We start from the raw sequence: 23432 nt of genomic DNA on the forward strand, positions 1-23432 counted from the left end.
TTTAAATAATTTTTTTTTTTTTTTTTTTTGTATCATGGCAATGCCATGCTGTTCTTTAAAGATCCCTAGAAGATGAGCCTAAATCTACACTATTTTCACCAAAATGCCATTTTCATGACAGTTGGTGTTACTATAGTAAAACTATGGTAAATTGAGACATTCTGTCCATGTTTGTGTTTATAGACTCTTGTGTTTGACATCTCTGTTTGTGTCCAATCAGAAAACCCTGGCGGAGCATGTGGAGCCCAGTGTGGGCCAGCGGAGTCAGCGAGAACTTCTGTCTCCAGACACCAATAGGATGGTGACCCAGCTGGAGAGCCGGATAAAGGAGTTAAAGAGCTGGCTGAGAGAAACCGAGCTCTTCATCTTTAATCTGAATCTCAGACCAGAAGCACGACAATGTGAGAGCGGCACTCACAACACTGATGACCCACAACACGACCCGCAGGCCACCAAACAGCTGCAGCACTTCAAGGTGAGTATGAGTATGAAGAGCTGCGTGTCTGTCTGGAGTTTTCTATCTAGAGTTTGTCATCTTAGCAAATGCAATGGACTGTTGGCCTGTTTTACCACATGTTCAGATCACTGTTAGCTGTTATCACTGTTAGAGTGCATTTTTTGTTTTTTTGCTTTTTGACATTGCTTTGCAAAAAGAACTTAATGCTCTCAGCTCCGTTTTACACATTTTACCGTTTTTACATCCGTTTAACAGAATGGCATAATTGCATGATCTGAAAATTCCGCAGCCATCGGAAATCGGCTTCAGCCATTGAAAAGCCAGCCACTGGTCAGCCACTACTTATCAGTAACTAGCATAACACCTGTAAGCCTGCAGCTGTTCATTAGCCATCATAAACTGTGCTAACACTTTGCATTTTCAGTGCAGCTTTCACTAAACCATAATACACGCTTAAACTAGAGTACATGACGGCATCAGGTCAGGTAGTCTGAGTGTTTAGCATATACACAGAAATGAAACTGCTTAGTCAAACTGCAGAGTGCTCTCTAAAAATAACCTGCTTCACTTGAGCTGTGCTCCTTTAATAAATACAGGGCAAAAAGCACACATCAAATCCCCTGACTGAAAATCTATATGAAATAATTATTTGAGTTAAAATCCTGAGAAACAGCTTGGAGTATTAATCAAGACGTGTCAAAACACAGGTAGCGGAGCTGATTACATCCACCTGCTGAGTGACAAACATAAGTGAGGAAAAGCTCTAAATATACACAGGGCTAAATGATGAGGAGGGGAAATAAGGCTGGCTTTCTCTTTTGATCAAATGACACGCAGCCCAAAAGACTCACATTGATTTCTCAGGGGAAGTCTGGAGAAAATAATAATACGATGATTGGAAATATTGGTAAGTGTGATTTATATGGACTCTGCCATTGCACTAAAAGGGATGAGTGTTTAGGAAGAGAAAGGAGAATGATTACATGTATCTAGTTCTTTTCGGACCACTTTTGAAGCGTGAGTTGGCTAACTGGCGTGACGTGGCTTGATCACAGAGCGGTTGAAAGGCATCAGCGGGAGAGCTGAGATCTACACCTCTCTACATCTCACCAGCGTTCACAGTGCAGCTGAACTTAAACACAGCATCAAATGGCTTTTGCAGCCTGTTTTACTTCTGTAATCTGACATATTTTAGTGAAATAGTGTATTTAATGTGAAATAATGTGAGCCGGAACTTGATTTTATAGTTTGGATCGTGGAAGGTGTGTGAATACCTTGCATCACTCGATTTTTTTCATCATAGAAAAAGTAACAATCTAGTTTTATTATAAATAATAATAATAATAAAAATAATTGTAATAATAATATTTATTATTATTGTAAATAATTATTAACAATACTTATAATAATAATAATTATTATTATTATTATTCATATTATTATGTATAGATTAGTATTGTCTATAAATAATAATAATATTTATATAGATTATTATAATTTAATAATATTTGTTTATTTAAAACATAATCTCAATTAATTATAAAATATAACTAATAATAAAAATATTAACAACAACACTAATAATAATCATTAAAATAATAATAATAATTGTTGTTATTATTATTGTTATTTATGGATTATTATTTAAATGAATAGTATTCATTTATGCATTGCAATAATAATCTCTATCAATAATCTATGCAAAAAATATTAACAACAACAACAACAACAATCATTATTATTATCATTATGTATAGATTATTATTATTATTATTGTCTATAAATAATAATTATTATTTATAGAGATTGTTTTAATTAAATAATATTTATGTATTTTAACAATAATCTCTATAATAGTCTATACATAATAATGAAAACATTAACAACAACAATAATAATAATCATAAAATATTAACAATTATTATTATTATTATAGATGATTATTATTTAAATTAATTGTATTTATTTTAATAATAATCTCTATAAATAATCTATACAAAAAGATTAAAATATTAACAACAACAACAGCAACATTAATATTAGCATTTATTATTATTATTATTATTGAACTTTACATTTGCAGAAAAAAATGTGCACGTCTGCATATGCATGTGAAGACTAGACATACAAAAATTGGAAGAAGTAATGGTAACCATTTTTGTATACGTTTAATTTTTTGTGCATGTGAGAAAATCAAAAAAAATTTTTTGTATTTTTCAGTGTAATGGCTCTGAATATTTGTCATATTATAGTAACATATTGTATTAAAGGGGTCATATGATGCGATTTCAATTTTTCAGTTTTATTGTTTTTGTCTCGTCGCTCCGGCGGGGACACGGCATCACAGTATGGTAAGGGGCGTAACATTTCTGTCACACGCTTGAGGTATTCGGCCAATCACAACGCACTGGATAGCTGGCCAATCACAGCACACCTTGCTTTTCAGACTGATGAGCTTCGCATAAACACATTTCATTACACCAAATACACAAAATAATGTTCTTTTTAGCAACATCATATGACCCCTTTAAACCACTTACACTCATGGTTGTATGTGTGACAGTGATTTTACTGTAGTTAAGGGGCTGTCAGTCGTTGTAATGTTTGCTGTGATTGTTCACTGACATGTTATTTGTGTGCTAGTGATAGTTGTTTACTATGTCAGAAAGGGTCAGTGGTTTGAGATTGCCCCAGAAACTTTAGGAGCGTTTAGGATAATTTCATCCCATATTATTGCGCTTTAATTGAACCTCAGTTTTGGCAGGTGAAGAGTTTATCCATGTTCTGTGTTGTGTAAAATCTCACGGCTGGAGCTGCTGGAATGTGTGTCTGTTCAGTGTAGATAGATCCCTGATGCCAATAAAAGCCTGACATATGTGTAAAAGGAGAGATAGTGAGACTAGTTCGTTATGAGTAACAGGTATGGTCACCCTTTAAAATGTCATCATAAAAATGTCCATCTTCCCCTGAATAAAAAGCATTAAGTTCTTTACTTGCTAGGGGGGAGTGGAGTCGTCTAAAATTAGACTCTATTGTATCTTAACCTTCTCTGGTCAGACGGTTCAGAGTGGTTGGCTGCCAATTTCACTTCTTTCATTAATAACTGTCTTCCCTTTAATAGTGTGCCTTCATGATATTAAAACCCCAGGGTTGGACATTTCCTGTCAGGGAGAGTAGAGATGACGGGAACCGCATGCCAACTTCGGTCATTAGTTAACAATTGTTTTACTTACAGAACCTGTTGTATCCTGAGCTGGAAATCTGAAGATTTGTTATCTCTATAAATAGAAGCTCTGTTTCAAAACCTAGTGAGCTTCCTACCTAGACGGCATTTAAGGCGTCAGGAATGTTATGCTTTCTTATATCTGATATATTTATAAGGTGACTTTTTACTACCGTTCAAAAGAAAAGAAATTAGTACTTTTATTCAGCAAGACAGCATTAAATTAATCAAAAGTGACACATTTCTAATGTTACAGAAGATTTCTATTACAAATAAATACTGTTATTTTGAACTTATTATTCATCAAAGGATCCTGAACAAAAATGCATCAGTTTCCACAAAAATATTAAGCAGCACAACTGTTTTCAACATTGATAATAATAAGAAAGCAGCAAATCAGCATATTAGAATGATTTCTGAAGGATCATGTGACACTGAAGACTGGAGTAATGATGCTGAAAATTCAGCATCGCATCACAGGAATAAATTACGTTTTATAATATATTAAAATAGAAAACAGTTCTTTTAAATTGTAATATTTAATAATATTGAAATAATTAGTGCTGTCAAACGATTAATCGCATCCCAAATAAAAGTTTTTGTTTACATAATGTATGTATGTGTACTGTGTATATTTATTATGTATATATAAATACACACACATGCATCTATATATTTTAGAAAAAAAATTGTTTATATATTAAATATTTATTTATAATATAAATTATATAAATATAGACATGTAAATACATGTAAATATTTTCAAAATATATACTGTATGTGTGTGTATTTATATATACATAATACATATTTTTTCCGACTCCTGTAATTGTACACTGACATATTATTTGTTTGTGCTGACAGTTGTTTACTATGTCAGAAAGGGTCAGAGGTTTGAGATTGCACCAGAAACTCGGCGTTTAGCAATTTGGATCATTTCAACCCAGGTTATTGCGGTTTAATTGAACCTCAGTTTATCCATGTTCTGTTTTGTGTAAAATCTTAATGTAGCGCCTCACGGCTGGAGCTGCTGGAATGTGTGTCTGTTCAGTGTAGATAGATCCCTGATGCCAATAAAAGCCTGACATATGTGTAAAAGGAGAGATAGTGAGACTAGTTCGTTATGAGTAACAGGTATGGTCACCCTTTAAAATGTCATCATAAAAATGTCCATCTTCCCCTGAATAAAAAGCATTAAGTTCTTTACTTGCTAGGGGGGAGTGGAGTCGTCTAAAATTAGACTCTATTGTATCTTAACCTTCTCTGGTCAGACGGTTCAGAGTGGTTGGCTGCCAATTTCACTTCTTTCATTAATAACTGTCTTCCCTTTAATAGTGTGCCTTCATGATATTAAAACCCCAGGGTTGGACATTTCCTGTCAGGGAGAGTAGAGATGACGGGAACCGCATGCCAACTTCGGTCATTAGTTAACAATTGTTTTACTTACAGAACCTGTTGTATCCTGAGCTGGAAATCTGAAGATTTGTTATCTCTATAAATAGAAGCTCTGTTTCAAAACCTAGTGAGCTTCCTACCTAGACGGCATTTAAGGCGTCAGGAATGTTATGCTTTCTTATATCTGATATATTTATAAGGTGACTTTTTACTACCGTTCAAAAGAAAAGAAATTAGTACTTTTATTCAACAAGACAGCATTAAATTAATCAAAAGTGACACATTTCTAATGTTACAGAAGATTTCTATTACAAATAAATACTGTTATTTTGAACTTATTATTCATCAAAGGATCCTGAACAAAAATGCATCAGTTTCCACAAAAATATTAAGCAGCACAACTGTTTTCAACATTGATAATAATAAGAAAGCAGCAAATCAGCATATTAGAATGATTTCTGAAGGATCATGTGACACTGAAGACTGGAGTAATGATGCTGAAAATTCAGCATCGCATCACAGGAATAAATTACGTTTTATAATATATTAAAATAGAAAACAGTTCTTTTAAATTGTAATATTTAATAATATTGAAATAATTAGTGCTGTCAAACGATTAATCGCATCCCAAATAAAAGTTTTTGTTTACATAATGTATGTATGTGTACTGTGTATATTTATTATGTATATATAAATACACACACATGCATCTATATATTTTAGAAAAAAAATTGTTTATATATTAAATATTTATTTATAATATAAATTATATAAATATAGACATGTAAATACATGTAAATATTTTCAAAATATATACTGTATGTGTGTGTATTTATATATACATAATACATATACACAGTACACAAACATGTATTATGTGAATGTGATGCTTTTATTTTGGATGCGATTAATCGTTTGATAGCACTAGAAATCATATAAATGCAGCCTTGATGAGCATAAAAAAATGCTTACCCACATACCCTATCTATCTATCTATCTGAAATTTAGTTACAAATTGATTGATACTCTTATTGTGTATCTATTTTATGGTGTGAACAATATTGTCTATGAGGTGAAAATCATCAATCTAATAGATTTGAAAAAATGATCACATGAAAAAAAATCACATGATTTGGGGTATTATTCATTTCTGTAGCATAAACATTGTGGAATTTATATGCTGAAGTTTGTATATAGTATTGAGCCATAGGCATAGTCGATGTAGGAAACGCCACTAATACCCATAGCCTACTAGACCATCTTCTTTGTCTTAGCTATTATCGTCTTTTTCAGAGATCGCTGTGTCATTTCGAGCAGCACCGGGAGCCTTTCAAAACACCTCCGACTCCAAACCACGTTCCCATTAAAGGAATTTCACGGGAGAATTAGACTAAATGGAAGCCAGACTGAATATGTGCGGCAGGCAGCGTTCGAGTCCATCTCCACGTCTCTCCCCAGGACCTTTGATCAGCTCGCCGCAGCGTGGGGCCCCGGGGCTTCATCCTCCGGGTCCCGGCCGGCTGGTTGAATGTGACGGCGCAGATATAATATCAATACTTTCTCCATGATTAGGAATAAGGAACTCCTGTTCTTTGGCAAGTGCTAACCGCATTAAGTCAGTTCTGGGACGGGCGCGCGAGAGCGCCAAACGCAGAGTTAGCGTCTCATCAGCGAGTAATGGGGAGCAGACAGGTGACAGGCCTGTTCATTACACACACACACACACTTGCGCGCATAGTCGTATTTTTCATTATATGTCCATGCCGCTTGCTTTCATTTACAGGCGCTAATGAGAAAATGTCCCCATTGATGGCAATGTTATCACTTTGCTGCCATTTGTTTGCCTTAGCGCGTCTGCCGTTCGTAACACATTACTCTCATTTCGAAAACACTGTCAGTTTTTTGTCTTAAAGGGGAAAAATAATTAAAAATAAGCTTTCTTTAACGACAAGCTTTATGGAAGGTCACCGACAGCCCGACTCAAACCAATGCATTTCAGACTCGACTAATTCAGACGTATTTGAAATAACGAACACGTCAAGCAGAATGCAAAACAGGATCCTTCATTTTCCTGTATTATATGACTAGCGTCAGTCTGCTGACATCGAATTTTGGTTGGTTAGGCTTGCTTTTATTGTCTATCCGCTCACTGCGGTACGATTTCTCTCTATTAGCACATCGCGGGAACGAGGCCTCGACTGACAGCCGTTGATGAAACTCGAGCCGCTCGGAGCCGAGGGGGAACAAATGGCCGACATGAATTCGTTATACTCATTTGCGATAACAAGTGCTTGTGGTTTTAATTGACTTAATCAACAAATAGAATTAATCAGAGATTTCTAATTAATGGTAATTGATTGAATATCCACTGGGTCACTGTCAGAGCTCCGTCGCCGTGTCCTTGCCGTCACTGTAGGGGATTTGGGGCTCCGCTCCTCAATCTCACCGAGATTAATTGAAAATGTTAAAATTGCTGCAGCTGTAAAGAGCGAGATGAAGTGTGCGCTCGTTTTCCCGCCGGAGAACGAGAAACAAATACCCCCGAAAACGAAAGAGCAGAGCCTGGCGTCTGGCTTTTTTTCTAATCCTCCGGAAAGCGCGTCAGCGCCGGTGCACGCGTCATTTAAACTCCTCTCGCACGGAAAAAAAATGTTAGAATATCATAAGGCTTAGATTTTAATGAAATTAAGTGGGAGGGAGAGATGGGGAATTGGAGTTTAAAGGCTCTAGGCTGTGTCTGGATGGAGGCACGGTCTGTTCTCATTTTGTGCTGAATAAAGAGATAAGCAGTTTTTTGGAGGAACACTCTTGGGAGGTCTGTGTAATACACATGCATCTTCACGGCTCGGCTCTCCGCCTCAGGTGTGATTACAGACTCTGATAGCGAGAGACCTGTAGATTAATACTGTACACCAGATGGATTTAGCCACACGATAACAGCCAGGGGAGTGAGACGAGAGAGAATAGTCGTCCTGCCGTTCTGGAGATTGTGTTAGCGCCTAAGCACGACGCCAGGCGGCTGATCCGCTGATAGCTTTATTAAAAAGCACCTTATAGATGATGGGTCCGCAATCTCGTCTGTTCTTACAGTTTTTATGTTTTGTTTCTCAAAATACTCCCCAGAGGACGTTTTATGGGAAGTGGACTTCCAAAAATTCAGGATTATTGTAGTTTTGAATTTTTGATATAGATTTTTATTTCTTTTGGTTTCATTCCGTCATTGTTAGTTTCGGTTTATTTAGTTTTTATTAAATTTAATGTTGTACTTTCTACGCTGCCAAAGTCCATGTGCTAATTTGTATTATTAATTACATTTCTTTGCAAAATTTAGTGTTATTGCTGTCTAGTGACATTTTTATTTGTAATGCAGGTTGGTTGTAAAATTTTATATTATATCATGCATCAAAAACTAAAACTAGATAATTACATTATAGTTAATTATATTCTGATTTACTTTTGTTACTATTGCATGAAAATATATTTTTGATTAGTCTTTTTTTTTTCAACTTATGTTCCGAGTCATTCAGTTTCCATTTTAGTTTTTGTTGCTGATAATTTGAAAAAGCAATTCATCTGCAAGGTTTGTAGTTTACTGGTCTAATTGATGGTTATTTAAAGTTGCTCAATACATTTATTAGAGTATTTACAGTCACCGTTGTGCATGTTCTGCATTTTACAGTGGCTTTGGATGCAAATATGAATTCAATTCGTATTCAGTCAGAAATACAGCAATATTTGACATATAGTAAGAGTTTTGAGTTGTAAATTGTTTTAATGTGTGAAGCAGCTCAGATCATTGGTTTTTGAGAGAATTTGATGAGAAATGTTTGCATTCATATGTGACCCTGGAGCACAAAACCAGTCTTAAGTCGCTGGGGTATATTTTGTAGCAATAGCCAAAAATACATTGTATGGGTCAAAATGATAGATTTTTCTTTTATGCCAAAAATCATTAGGATATTAAGTAAAGATCATGTTCCATGAAGATATTTTGTACATTTCCTACTAAAAATTGACCCTTATGAATGGTTTTGTGGTCCAGGGTCACAGATGAAGATGTCTGCACATTACTGAGATGTGTTGTGAAACTGGAAACTCAGTTTTGTCTCATTGCTTTCTAGGAGGAACAATCGAGACACTTCTGATTCATTTGTGATTTTTCTTTCACAATAAGCTGTTCTGTCTCTGGGTGTTTTGATATCTGACTGAGGCACTAGGGCCCACTGGCCCCCTGCCAGCGTTTCAGTCTCAGTGCTGGTTTGTGTGTCTGAAATGGAGTCATTGTGTGGACTCACATACTGGAGGAAAAACAGCTTACTCACTGCACTGTGTGTTTGGAAAAGATTTTTAGCAAATATTGGCGCACTATACTGCACTGTTCCTCTTCCTCAATAAGACCCAATCGGTTTATAAGACCCAGTAATGCAGAAACAGCATCATATTTCTGGTGATTTGGATGCCTGAAACCTCATTGTGCAATGATGTAGTCTAATGTTTTGTGCTCATGTTTTTAATCTGAGGGCACCTGATTGAACATTGTCACCTGTATTTTATTGACATATCTGAAGGGTGAAGTTATAGTTTAGAGACTGAGTAGCCTGAGACATTTCATCCCCATGTCCCCTTTAATTAGGCTTTTAAAACCTTTTTTCAGTAAAATCATCTAAAAGTCCTTAAAACTAGATAAATTCACTTTATATGATATGAAGACATGTTTTCATAGATTGTCTGTTTTATAGGAGTATATTTTTTCTTACTGCACTGGCAGGTTTTTGCACTTAACTTGTTTATACTTAAAACATGTCCTAAAAATCTGCCAGCGTAGTAAGACAAAATACACTCGTATTGAAGAGACAATCTATAAAAACAAGTCTTAATATTTTATGCAGTGCTGCTTCTCAAATAAATATATCTTGTTTTAAGAATTTTTAGATGTTTTAGCTGGAAAATAAGACAAAATACTCTGTCCAGTCTATTACCATGTGGTGAAGTCTTTCTAACATGCAGTGGGAGAATAAAATTGCCTATTTCACCTAGTTTTCCTGTTTTTTGTGCTTGTAGCAGAAGCTGAGACTACAGGCTGAACAACATCTACAAGTCTAACTTTTGACTGAGACGAGCTATTTTACCATCAGATATTTACATGTGTCTTTAAGAGACCAGGCCACTACATTTCCCAGACACCGTACACCATTAAAAAAAAAAAAGTGTCCATTTGAGTGCCAGTTTTCCATCACCTCCCACGTTTCTGTCTGTCAGAGTTTCAACTCTATCAGCGCGTTCGCTCCTCGGCCTCCTCTCCTTGCATTTTACAGTCTCATTACCTGTTTAAAAGACACGGGAGAGGGGAATATGCTAAAACAGAGGAGCCGAGCACTCCAGGAAAAATAAAATCCAATTTAAATGTAATGGTGAAATGTAATGGTGTTTAATATTTATTGAAAAACGTACAGAAAATGTAAGGCGGTGCTTTTCGGGGCTGGCGGGATTTGCATAAATTGTTCTCTGAATGTTTTTGTCCCTTAACGCACATGGAGTAGCGCCGTCTCTTCGCAAAGCTGCCGCTGCATATTTTGGTGCAGGTGAGAGAGTGTCAGAATACCTTCAGCCCCTCCAAAATGTGTGTATGTGGTCTGTGCACCGGCGTGGTTGTCTTTGGGAGAGTCTATATGCTCTGGCGGTTTCAGAGTGTCATAGCTGGACACTGAAGCATGGGAGTGCAGCTTTGCCCTTTAAATATTTAATTCTGTCGTGTTTATGGGGAGAGAGGGATGTGATTTACACGCTCCTGACAGGCTGAATTGTTGTGGAGACCTCATCAAGCACACGGCAGTCTCTCTTTCTCTCTCAATGTCATTCTATCTGTCTCTCTCTCTTCATTCACTATGTTCATTCATGCCACAGAAACTCTGAGTGGCTCTGTGAGTTCACATGCATGGCTAGCAATAAACCCTATGTTGCAGTTGTGGCAAATGGTGGAGAATAGTTAATTGAAAGATATTTTTATAGACTGTGCTATATTTTTTGTAGCTCAGTGTTTTTGTGTAGCAAAGGGTTTTTGCACCAGCAGGTGTAGTGTGATTCTCACTATTTTTGTTACTTTGCATTGTGTACAAGACCTTATAAGAAGAGTCTTATGTAAATGTGTTCTAGAAATGCTTTAGAACATCTCTCTCCATTGTTCAAGTAACTATGGAGAGTCTGATTCATTTTATTGATTCATTTCATTTTAATCAGTTTGTTTGATTCTTTTTAATAAAAGACAGTAATGTTTTCAGAAGTCCCTGAGCGACATTAAGTATTCAGTAATATTAAAGATAAAATTTCTGCGTCATTCGTTCCAAACAGAATTTAAAACAAAATGTAAAAAAGCTTCCACAAACTAATCTGATTCGTTATAGCAAATTGTTCAATTTGAACTGTTCATGTCAATGAACCAGCTCCAAAAAAATTATTCACTGATTCATTTGAATCATCAAATGAATCAAGTGTTCCCGGACGTCCCTGCACAGCATTAATTTTGTCTTTTTGTAGCAGTTTACTGTACTTTAATTTTGTCTTTTGTAGCAAAAGTTACTTTTATCAATTTTTTTCTTTTGTATTCATTTCTATCAGTTTTTAGTTTCATTTTATTTGTATACATCTTTTTCTTTTTTCTATTTTCGTCTTTTTCAGAGATCGCTGTGTCATTTCGAGCAGCACCGGGAGCCTTTCAAAACACCTCCGACTCCAAACCACGTTCCCATTAAAGGAATTTCACGGGAGAATTAGACTAAATGGAAGCCAGACTGAATATGTGCGGCAGGCAGCGTTCGAGTCCATCTCCACGTCTCTCCCCAGGACCTTTGATCAGCTCGCCGCAGCGTGGGGCCCCGGGGCTTCATCCTCCGGGTCCCGTCCGGCTGATTGAATGTGACGGCGCAGATATAATATCAATACTTTCTCCATGATTAGGAATAAGGAACTCCTGTTCTTTGGCAAGTGCTAACCGCATTAAGTCAGTTCTGGGACGGGCGCGCGAGAGCGCCAAACGCAGAGTTAGCGTCTCATCAGCGAGTAATGGGGAGCAGACAGGTGACAGGCCTGTTCATTACACACACACACACACTTGCGCGCATAGTCGTATTTTTCATTATATGTACATGCCGCTTGCTTTCATTTACAGGCGCTAATGAGAAAATGTCCCCATTGATGGCAATGTTATCACTTTGCTGCCATTTGTTTGCCTTAGCGCGTCTGCCGTTCGTAACACATTACTCTCATTTCGAAAACACTGTCAGTTTTTTGTCTTAAAGGGGAAAAATAATTAAAAATAAGCTTTCTTTAACGACAAGCTTTATGGAAGGTCACCGACAGCCCGACTCAAACCAATGCATTTCAGACTCGACAGACTCGACTGTATTTGAAATAACGAACACGTCAAGCAGAATGCAAAACAGGATCCTTCATTTTCCTGTATTTCCTGTATTGCGTCAGTCTGCTGACATCGAATTTTGGTTGGTTAGGCTTGCTTTTATTGTCTATCCGCTCACTGCGGTACGATTTCTCTCTATTAGCACATCGCGGGAACGAGGCCTCGACTGACAGCCGTTGATGAAACTCGAGCCGCTCGGAGCCGAGGGGGAACAAATGGCCGACATGAATTCGTTATACTCATTTGCGATAACAAGTGCCGAGGGGGCCGACATGAATTCGTTATACTCATTTGCGATAACAAGTGCTTGTGGTTTTAATTGACTTAATTGACTTAAAGAATTAATCAGAGATTTCTAATTAATGGTAATTGATTGAATATCCACTGGGTCACTGTCAGAGCTCCGTCGCCGTGTCCTTGCCGTCACTGTAGGGGATTTGGGGCTCCGCTCCTCAATCTCACCGAGATTAATTGAAAATGTTAAAATTGCTGCAGCTGTAAAGAGCGAGATGAAGTGTGCGCTCGTTTTCCCGCCGGAGAACGAGAAACAAATACCCCCGAAAACGAAAGAGCAGAGCCTGGCGTCTGGCTTTTTTTCTAATCCTCCGGAAAGCGCGTCAGCGCCGGTGCACGCGTCATTTAAACTCCTCTCGCACGGAAAAAAAATGTTAGAATATCATAAGGCTTAGATTTTAATGAAATTAAGTGGGAGGGAGAGATGGGGAATTGGAGTTTAAAGGCTCTAGGCTGTGTCTGGATGGAGGCACGGTCTGTTCTCATTTTGTGCTGAATAAAGAGATAAGCAGTTTTTTGGAGGAACACTCTTGGGAGGTCTGTGTAATACACATGCATCTTCACGGCTCGGCTCTCCGCCTCAGGTGTGATTACAGACTCTGATAGCGAGAGACCTGTAGATTAATACTGTACACCAGATGGATTTAGCCACACGATAACAGCCAGGGGAGTGAGACGAGAGAGAATAGTCGTCCTGCCGTTCTGGAGATTGTGTTAGCGCCTAAGCACGACGCCAGGCGGCTGATCCGCTGATAGCTTTATTAAAAAGCACCTTATAGATGATGGGTCCGCAATCTCGTCTGTTCTTACAGTTTTTATGTTTTGTTTCTCAAAATACTCCCCAGAGGACGTTTTATGGGAAGTGGACTTCCAAAAATTCAGGATTATTGTAGTTTTGAATTTTTGATATAGATTTTTATTTCTTTTGGTTTCATTCCGTCATTGTTAGTTTCGGTTTATTTAGTTTTTATTAAATTTAATGTTGTACTTTCTACGCTGCCAAAGTCCATGTGCTAATTTGTATTATTAATTACATTTCTTTGCAAAATTTAGTGTTATTGCTGTCTAGTGACATTTTTATTTGTAATGCAGGTTGGTTGTAAAATTTTATATTATATCATGCATCAAAAACTAAAACTAGATAATTACATTATAGTTAATTATATTCTGATTTACTTTTGTTACTATTGCATGAAAATATATTTTTGATTAGTCTTTTTTTTTTCAACTTATGTTCCGAGTCATTCAGTTTCCATTTTAGTTTTTGTTGCTGATAATTTGAAAAAGCAATTCATCTGCAAGGTTTGTAGTTTACTGGTCTAATTGATGGTTATTTAAAGTTGCTCAATACATTTATTAGAGTATTTACAGTCACCGTTGTGCATGTTCTGCATTTTACAGTGGCTTTGGATGCAAATATGAATTCAATTCGTATTCAGTCAGAAATACAGCAATATTTGACATATAGTAAGAGTTTTGAGTTGTAAATTGTTTTAATGTGTGAAGCAGCTCAGATCATTGGTTTTTGAGAGAATTTGATGAGAAATGTTTGCATTCATATGTGACCCTGGAGCACAAAACCAGTCTTAAGTCGCTGGGGTATATTTTGTAGCAATAGCCAAAAATACATTGTATGGGTCAAAATGATAGATTTTTCTTTTATGCCAAAAATCATTAGGATATTAAGTAAAGATCATGTTCCATGAAGATATTTTGTACATTTCCTACTAAAAATTGACCCTTATGAATGGTTTTGTGGTCCAGGGTCACAGATGAAGATGTCTGCACATTACTGAGATGTGTTGTGAAACTGGAAACTCAGTTTTGTCTCATTGCTTTCTAGGAGGAACAATCGAGACACTTCTGATTCATTTGTGATTTTTCTTTCACAATAAGCTGTTCTGTCTCTGGGTGTTTTGATATCTGACTGAGGCACTAGGGCCCACTGGCCCCCTGCCAGCGTTTCAGTCTCAGTGCTGGTTTGTGTGTCTGAAATGGAGTCATTGTGTGGACTCACATACTGGAGGAAAAACAGCTTACTCACTGCACTGTGTGTTTGGAAAAGATTTTTAGCAAATATTGGCGCACTATACTGCACTGTTCCTCTTCCTCAATAAGACCCAATCGGTTTATAAGACCCAGTAATGCAGAAACAGCATCATATTTCTGGTGATTTGGATGCCTGAAACCTCATTGTGCAATGATGTAGTCTAATGTTTTGTGCTCATGTTTTTAATCTGAGGGCACCTGATTGAACATTGTCACCTGTATTTTATTGACATATCTGAAGGGTGAAGTTATAGTTTAGAGACTGAGTAGCCTGAGACATTTCATCCCCATGTCCCCTTTAATTAGGCTTTTAAAACCTTTTTTCAGTAAAATCATCTAAAAGTCCTTAAAACTAGATAAATTCACTTTATATGATATGAAGACATGTTTTCATAGATTGTCTGTTTTATAGGAGTATATTTTTTCTTACTGCACTGGCAGGTTTTTGCACTTAACTTGTTTATACTTAAAACATGTCCTAAAAATCTGCCAGCGTAGTAAGACAAAATACACTCGTATTGAAGAGACAATCTATAAAAACAAGTCTTAATATTTTATGCAGTGCTGCTTCTCAAATAAATATATCTTGTTTTAAGAATTTTTAGATGTTTTAGCTGGAAAATAAGACAAAATACTCTGTCCAGTCTATTACCATGTGGTGAAGTCTTTCTAACATGCAGTGGGAGAATAAAATTGCCTATTTCACCTAGTTTTCCTGTTTTTTGTGCTTGTAGCAGAAGCTGAGACTACAGGCTGAACAACATCTACAAGTCTAACTTTTGACTGAGACGAGCTATTTTACCATCAGATATTTACATGTGTCTTTAAGAGACCAGGCCACTACATTTCCCAGACACCGTACACCATTAAAAAAAAAAAAGTGTCCATTTGAGTGCCAGTTTTCCATCACCTCCCACGTTTCTGTCTGTCAGAGTTTCAACTCTATCAGCGCGTTCGCTCCTCGGCCTCCTCTCCTTGCATTTTACAGTCTCATTACCTGTTTAAAAGACACGGGAGAGGGGAATATGCTAAAACAGAGGAGCCGAGCACTCCAGGAAAAATAAAATCCAATTTAAATGTAATGGTGAAATGTAATGGTGTTTAATATTTATTGAAAAACGTACAGAAAATGTAAGGCGGTGCTTTTCGGGGCTGGCGGGATTTGCATAAATTGTTCTCTGAATGTTTTTGTCCCTTAACGCACATGGAGTAGCGCCGTCTCTTCGCAAAGCTGCCGCTGCATATTTTGGTGCAGGTGAGAGAGTGTCAGAATACCTTCAGCCCCTCCAAAATGTGTGTATGTGGTCTGTGCACCGGCGTGGTTGTCTTTGGGAGAGTCTATATGCTCTGGCGGTTTCAGAGTGTCATAGCTGGACACTGAAGCATGGGAGTGCAGCTTTGCCCTTTAAATATTTAATTCTGTCGTGTTTATGGGGAGAGAGGGATGTGATTTACACGCTCCTGACAGGCTGAATTGTTGTGGAGACCTCATCAAGCACACGGCAGTCTCTCTTTCTCTCTCAATGTCATTCTATCTGTCTCTCTCTCTTCATTCACTATGTTCATTCATGCCACAGAAACTCTGAGTGGCTCTGTGAGTTCACATGCATGGCTAGCAATAAACCCTATGTTGCAGTTGTGGCAAATGGTGGAGAATAGTTAATTGAAAGATATTTTTATAGACTGTGCTATATTTTTTGTAGCTCAGTGTTTTTGTGTAGCAAAGGGTTTTTGCACCAGCAGGTGTAGTGTGATTCTCACTATTTTTGTTACTTTGCATTGTGTACAAGACCTTATAAGAAGAGTCTTATGTAAATGTGTTCTAGAAATGCTTTAGAACATCTCTCTCCATTGTTCAAGTAACTATGGAGAGTCTGATTCATTTTATTGATTCATTTCATTTTAATCAGTTTGTTTGATTCTTTTTAATAAAAGACAGTAATGTTTTCAGAAGTCCCTGAGCGACATTAAGTATTCAGTAATATTAAAGATAAAATTTCTGCGTCATTCGTTCCAAACAGAATTTAAAACAAAATGTAAAAAAGCTTCCACAAACTAATCTGATTCGTTATAGCAAATTGTTCAATTTGAACTGTTCATGTCAATGAACCAGCTCCAAAAAAATTATTCACTGATTCATTTGAATCATCAAATGAATCAAGTGTTCCCGGACGTCCCTGCACAGCATTAATTTTGTCTTTTTGTAGCAGTTTACTGTACTTTAATTTTGTCTTTTGTACGATAACAAGTGCTTGTGGTTTTAATTGACTTAATCAACAAATAGAATTAATCAGAGATTTCTAATTAATGGTAATTGATTGAATATCCACTGGGTCACTGTCAGAGCTCCGTCGCCGTGTCCTTGCCGTCACTGTAGGGGATTTGGGGCTCCGCTCCTCAATCTCACCGAGATTAATTGAAAATGTTAAAATTGCTGCAGCTGTAAAGAGCGAGATGAAGTGTGCGCTCGTTTTCCCGCCGGAGAACGAGAAACAAATACCCCCGAAAACGAAAGAGCAGAGCCTGGCGTCTGGCTTTTTTTCTAATCCTCCGGAAAGCGCGTCAGCGCCGGTGCACGCGTCATTTAAACTCCTCTCGCACGGAAAAAAAATGTTAGAATATCATAAGGCTTAGATTTTAATGAAATTAAGTGGGAGGGAGAGATGGGGAATTGGAGTTTAAAGGCTCTAGGCTGTGTCTGGATGGAGGCACGGTCTGTTCTCATTTTGTGCTGAATAAAGAGATAAGCAGTTTTTTGGAGGAACACTCTTGGGAGGTCTGTGTAATACACATGCATCTTCACGGCTCGGCTCTCCGCCTCAGGTGTGATTACAGACTCTGATAGCAAGAGACCTGTAGATTAATACTGTACACCAGATGGATTTAGCCACACGATAACAGCCAGGGGAGTGAGACGAGAGAGAATAGTCGTCCTGCCGTTCTGGAGATTGTGTTAGCGCCTAAGAACGACGCCAGGCGGCTGATCCGCTGATAGCTTTATTAAAAAGCACCTTATAGATGATGGGTCCGCAATCTCGTCTGTTCTTACAGTTTTTATGTTTTGTTTCTCAAAATACTCCCCAGAGGACGTTTTATGGGAAGTGGACTTCCAAAAATTCAGGATTATTGTAGTTTTGAATTTTTGATATAGATTTTTATTTCTTTTGGTTTCATTCCGTCATTGTTAGTTTCGGTTTATTTAGTTTTTATTAAATTTAATGTTGTACTTTCTACGCTGCCAAAGTCCATGTGCTAATTTGTATTATTAATTACATTTCTTTGCAAAATTTAGTGTTATTGCTGTCTAGTGACATTTTTATTTGTAATGCAGGTTGGTTGTAAAATTTTATATTATATCATGCATCAAAAACTAAAACTAGATAATTACATTATAGTTAATTATATTCTGATTTACTTTTGTTACTATTGCATGAAAATATATTTTTGATTAGTCTTTTTTTTTTCAACTTATGTTCCGAGTCATTCAGTTTCCATTTTAGTTTTTGTTGCTGATAATTTGAAAAAGCAATTCATCTGCAAGGTTTGTAGTTTACTGGTCTAATTGATGGTTATTTAAAGTTGCTCAATACATTTATTAGAGTATTTACAGTCACCGTTGTGCATGTTCTGCATTTTACAGTGGCTTTGGATGCAAATATGAATTCAATTCGTATTCAGTCAGAAATACAGCAATATTTGACATATAGTAAGAGTTTTGAGTTGTAAATTGTTTTAATGTGTGAAGCAGCTCAGATCATTGGTTTTTGAGAGAATTTGATGAGAAATGTTTGCATTCATATGTGACCCTGGAGCACAAAACCAGTCTTAAGTCGCTGGGGTATATTTTGTAGCAATAGCCAAAAATACATTGTATGGGTCAAAATGATAGATTTTTCTTTTATGCCAAAAATCATTAGGATATTAAGTAAAGATCATGTTCCATGAAGATATTTTGTACATTTCCTACTAAAAATTGACCCTTATGAATGGTTTTGTGGTCCAGGGTCACAGATGAAGATGTCTGCACATTACTGAGATGTGTTGTGAAACTGGAAACTCAGTTTTGTCTCATTGCTTTCTAGGAGGAACAATCGAGACACTTCTGATTCATTTGTGATTTTTCTTTCACAATAAGCTGTTCTGTCTCTGGGTGTTTTGATATCTGACTGAGGCACTAGGGCCCACTGGCCCCCTGCCAGCGTTTCAGTCTCAGTGCTGGTTTGTGTGTCTGAAATGGAGTCATTGTGTGGACTCACATACTGGAGGAAAAACAGCTTACTCACTGCACTGTGTGTTTGGAAAAGATTTTTAGCAAATATTGGCGCACTATACTGCACTGTTCCTCTTCCTCAATAAGACCCAATCAGTTTATAAGACCCAGTAATGCAGAAACAGCATCATATTTCTGGTGATTTGGATGCCTGAAACCTCATTGTGCAATGATGTAGTCTAATGTTTTGTGCTCATGTTTTTAATCTGAGGGCACCTGATTGAACATTGTCACCTGTATTTTATTGACATATCTGAAGGGTGAAGTTATAGTTTAGAGACTGAGTAGCCTGAGACATTTCATCCCCATGTCCCCTTTAATTAGGCTTTTAAAACCTTTTTTCAGTAAAATCATCTAAAAGTCCTTAAAACTAGATAAATTCACTTTATATGATATGAAGACATGTTTTCATAGATTGTCTGTTTTATAGGAGTATATTTTTTCTTACTGCACTGGCAGGTTTTTGCACTTAACTTGTTTATACTTAAAACATGTCCTAAAAATCTGCCAGCGTAGTAAGACAAAATACACTCGTATTGAAGAGACAATCTATAAAAACAAGTCTTAATATTTTATGCAGTGCTGCTTCTCAAATAAATATATCTTGTTTTAAGAATTTTTAGATGTTTTAGCTGGAAAATAAGACAAAATACTCTGTCCAGTCTATTACCATGTGGTGAAGTCTTTCTAACATGCAGTGGGAGAATAAAATTGCCTATTTCACCTAGTTTTCCTGTTTTTTGTGCTTGTAGCAGAAGCTGAGACTACAGGCTGAACAACATCTACAAGTCTAACTTTTGACTGAGACGAGCTATTTTACCATCAGATATTTACATGTGTCTTTAAGAGACCAGGCCACTACATTTCCCAGACACCGTACACCATTAAAAAAAAAAAAGTGTCCATTTGAGTGCCAGTTTTCCATCACCTCCCACGTTTCTGTCTGTCAGAGTTTCAACTCTATCAGCGCGTTCGCTCCTCGGCCTCCTCTCCTTGCATTTTACAGTCTCATTACCTGTTTAAAAGACACGGGAGAGGGGAATATGCTAAAACAGAGGAGCCGAGCACTCCAGGAAAAATAAAATCCAATTTAAATGTAATGGTGAAATGTAATGGTGTTTAATATTTATTGAAAAACGTACAGAAAATGTAAGGCGGTGCTTTTCGGGGCTGGCGGGATTTGCATAAATTGTTCTCTGAATGTTTTTGTCCCTTAACGCACATGGAGTAGTGCCGTCTCTTCGCAAAGCTGCCGCTGCATATTTTGGTGCAGGTGAGAGAGTGTCAGAATACCTTCAGCCCCTCCAAAATGTGTGTATGTGGTCTGTGCACCGGCGTGGTTGTCTTTGGGAGAGTCTATATGCTCTGGCGGTTTCAGAGTGTCATAGCTGGACACTGAAGCATGGGAGTGCAGCTTTGCCCTTTAAATATTTAATTCTGTCGTGTTTATGGGGAGAGAGGGATGTGATTTACACGCTCCTGACAGGCTGAATTGTTGTGGAGACCTCATCAAGCACACGGCAGTCTCTCTTTCTCTCTCAATGTCATTCTATCTGTCTCTCTCTCTTCATTCACTATGTTCATTCATGCCACAGAAACTCTGAGTGGCTCTGTGAGTTCACATGCATGGCTAGCAATAAACCCTATGTTGCAGTTGTGGCAAATGGTGGAGAATAGTTAATTGAAAGATATTTTTATAGACTGTGCTATATTTTTTGTAGCTCAGTGTTTTTGTGTAGCAAAGGGTTTTTGCACCAGCAGGTGTAGTGTGATTCTCACTATTTTTGTTACTTTGCATTGTGTATAAGACCTTATAAGAAGAGTCTTATGTAAATGTGTTCTAGAAATGCTTTAGAACATCTCTCTCCATTGTTCAAGTAACTATGGAGAGTCTGATTCATTTTATTGATTCATTTCATTTTAATCAGTTTGTTTGATTCTTTTTAATAAAAGACAGTAATGTTTTCAGAAGTCCCTGAGCAACATTAAGTATTCAGTAATATTAAAGATAAAATTTCAGCGTCATTCGTTCCAAACAGAATTTAAAACAAAATGTAAAAAAGCTTCCACAAACTAATCTGATTCGTTATAGCAAATTGTTCAATTTGAACTGTTCATGTCAATGAACCAGCTCCAAAAAAATTATTCACTGATTCATTTGAATCATCAAATGAATCAAGTGTTCCCGGACGTCCCTGCACAGCATTAATTTTGTCTTTTTGTAGCAGTTTACTGTACTTTAATTTTGTCTTTTGTAGCAAAAGTTACTTTTATCAATTTTTTTCTTTTGTATTCATTTCTATCAGTTTTTAGTTTCATTTTATTTGTATACATCTTTTTCTTTTTTCTATTTTTTATTAATTTATATCACTGTTTTTAGATTTATTATTTATGTCCTTTATACATCTTTCGATAAATGTTTTTTGTATTAGTTTCTATCACTGTTTTAGATATATTATTTAGGTTTTTAATACAGTTTTTTATCAATTCTTTTATTTTTTTTGCATTCATGTCTATCAATTATTGTGTTTTTAGTTTTATTATTAAGGTTGGTTTTATAAAGATTATTGCTGTATTAATTTCTATCATTTAGAGTGTTTCATAGTCTTTATTTATTTTTTAACAGCTTTTCATAAATGTTTTTATTTTCATTTCTATCAGTGTTTTAGTTCAATTTAGGTTTTTGTAATACAGCTTTTAATCAATATTTTTTAAATTCATTTCTGTCATTTAGGATGTTTAGTTTTATTATTTTGGTTTGTTCTTGGCTGTAGTTTTAACTTCTTTACATTATCAGTAGCTTGTATGTTCACAAACTGCAGTTTCAAAGTTAAGCTTTTAGAGTTAAGTCAAAGTTAAGCTTTCTTTCATCAAATTCTCTGGCATTAACACATGAACCCTGCCCTTAACCTGACGACAGGGATGTTAAACCCTGTTTACTAACACAGTCTATGAGTGCATGAGAGGACTGACCTGCTCCTGTCTCTGCAGGCTCTGTGTATGGAGGTGCGGGGCAGACGGAAGGGCATTTCCTCCGTGCTGAGGCTCTGTCAGAGGCTGCTGGACGGGCCTGAACAGCAGAGCTCAGAGACAGAGCGCCAGTCGCTGCAGCTGCTGCAGGTCAACCTGGAGAGACGTTGGGAGGCCATCGTCATGCAGGTCCTTCAGTGGCAGACCAGACTGAAACGCTCGCTGGGCAGAGACCAGGTCACATATGCTTTACACTACAGTTACAAGTAAACAAGATAACATACGTTGTGAATATAAACAGGGTGGTGCATGCACAGGTAGTGCCGTCTCGATATCCACACTATGGACGGTTTAATTGTGTTTGTGGTGGAGTTGCTAGAATACATACTGTGACTAGAATGCATACTGTGTATTGTATATTGTTTTAAAAAAAGTAGTTGTGTGCTCTGTTTGCATTATTTATCACCTAATTCACTAAAGGAATTATGCAAATCGGTGCAAACAAGCTCAAAAACTACTATTTGCATGATGCAATTTCCCATCTTGCAAATACACACAAACACCTCCTTTAATTAAACTAAATTGTTTACCTCCTATTTTCCATAATGCTAAAAAATGTGCAGTCTATAAGTAAATTGTGTAATTTAAATATGTATGGTACAGTGCTATACCAGTGCAGATAGTGTAAAGTGGCATAACTGTTTAGTGAATTCACCTCAGTACGTGAACAGTATGCAGTGATAAACAGTAGTATTAGGGTGATTATGTGTCTTCTTTTTCCCAGATGTCTGGGTTTTGAATGTTTTTTTTTTAAAAATTTTTTTATTGTTTTCATGATTGCTGAATGTAATGACTGAAAAATAGTTTAACCAATAGTGTGGAGGGATTGTACATAATCAACCAATTATGGCATGCAAGAAGGTGGGATCCACAGAGAACGGTCAAAGCCATGCAATTGCACATACTGTATGTATGTATGAGAGCATGTCAATAGAAAAACAAACCCAGACATTATAGGCAATTTAGAAAAAACAGGATGTATATTCACCCTAAGTAGTATGCTGTGTTATTGACACATAGTCCTTACTATGTTAGATAGTCGGCATCCATCATGTCCTTAATGCAGTTATTTAGCAGTATTTTGTATAATAATGTTTTAATCTTTGACAATACATTTAAATACTGTATCAGTAAGGAGACTCCTTCCTAATGCAATTATAATTCTGAAAATCAACGTTCTATTTTATTGAACCCATTGAATTGGCTTTTCGAAGATCTCCTTACATGTTGCTGTGCTCAAAGGAAGCTGTCCATAACCATTTGTTAAGCAGAAATACACTAGTTCCAATAATATAGTGCA

The 23432-nt window shown here is 36.7% G+C and overlaps 1 protein-coding gene across 1 annotated transcript in view; it reads left to right on the forward strand.

Moving 5' to 3' along the window:
- Positions 1-23432, forward strand: part of LOC107729275 (A-kinase anchor protein 6-like) — a 154391-nt gene that overhangs the window by 121458 nt on the left and 9501 nt on the right. Inside the window, exons 14-15 of the mRNA XM_016539732.1 lie at positions 221-475; positions 22094-22309. Of these exons, the coding sequence (XP_016395218.1) occupies positions 221-475; positions 22094-22309 (471 nt within the window). The remainder of the gene's footprint in view (positions 1-220; positions 476-22093; positions 22310-23432) is intronic.

This window comes from Sinocyclocheilus rhinocerous, unplaced genomic scaffold (genome assembly GCF_001515625.1).
Source record: "Sinocyclocheilus rhinocerous isolate Xijiao unplaced genomic scaffold, SAMN03320098_v1.1 scaffold1268, whole genome shotgun sequence".
Taxonomy (NCBI): domain Eukaryota; kingdom Metazoa; phylum Chordata; class Actinopteri; order Cypriniformes; family Cyprinidae; genus Sinocyclocheilus; species Sinocyclocheilus rhinocerous.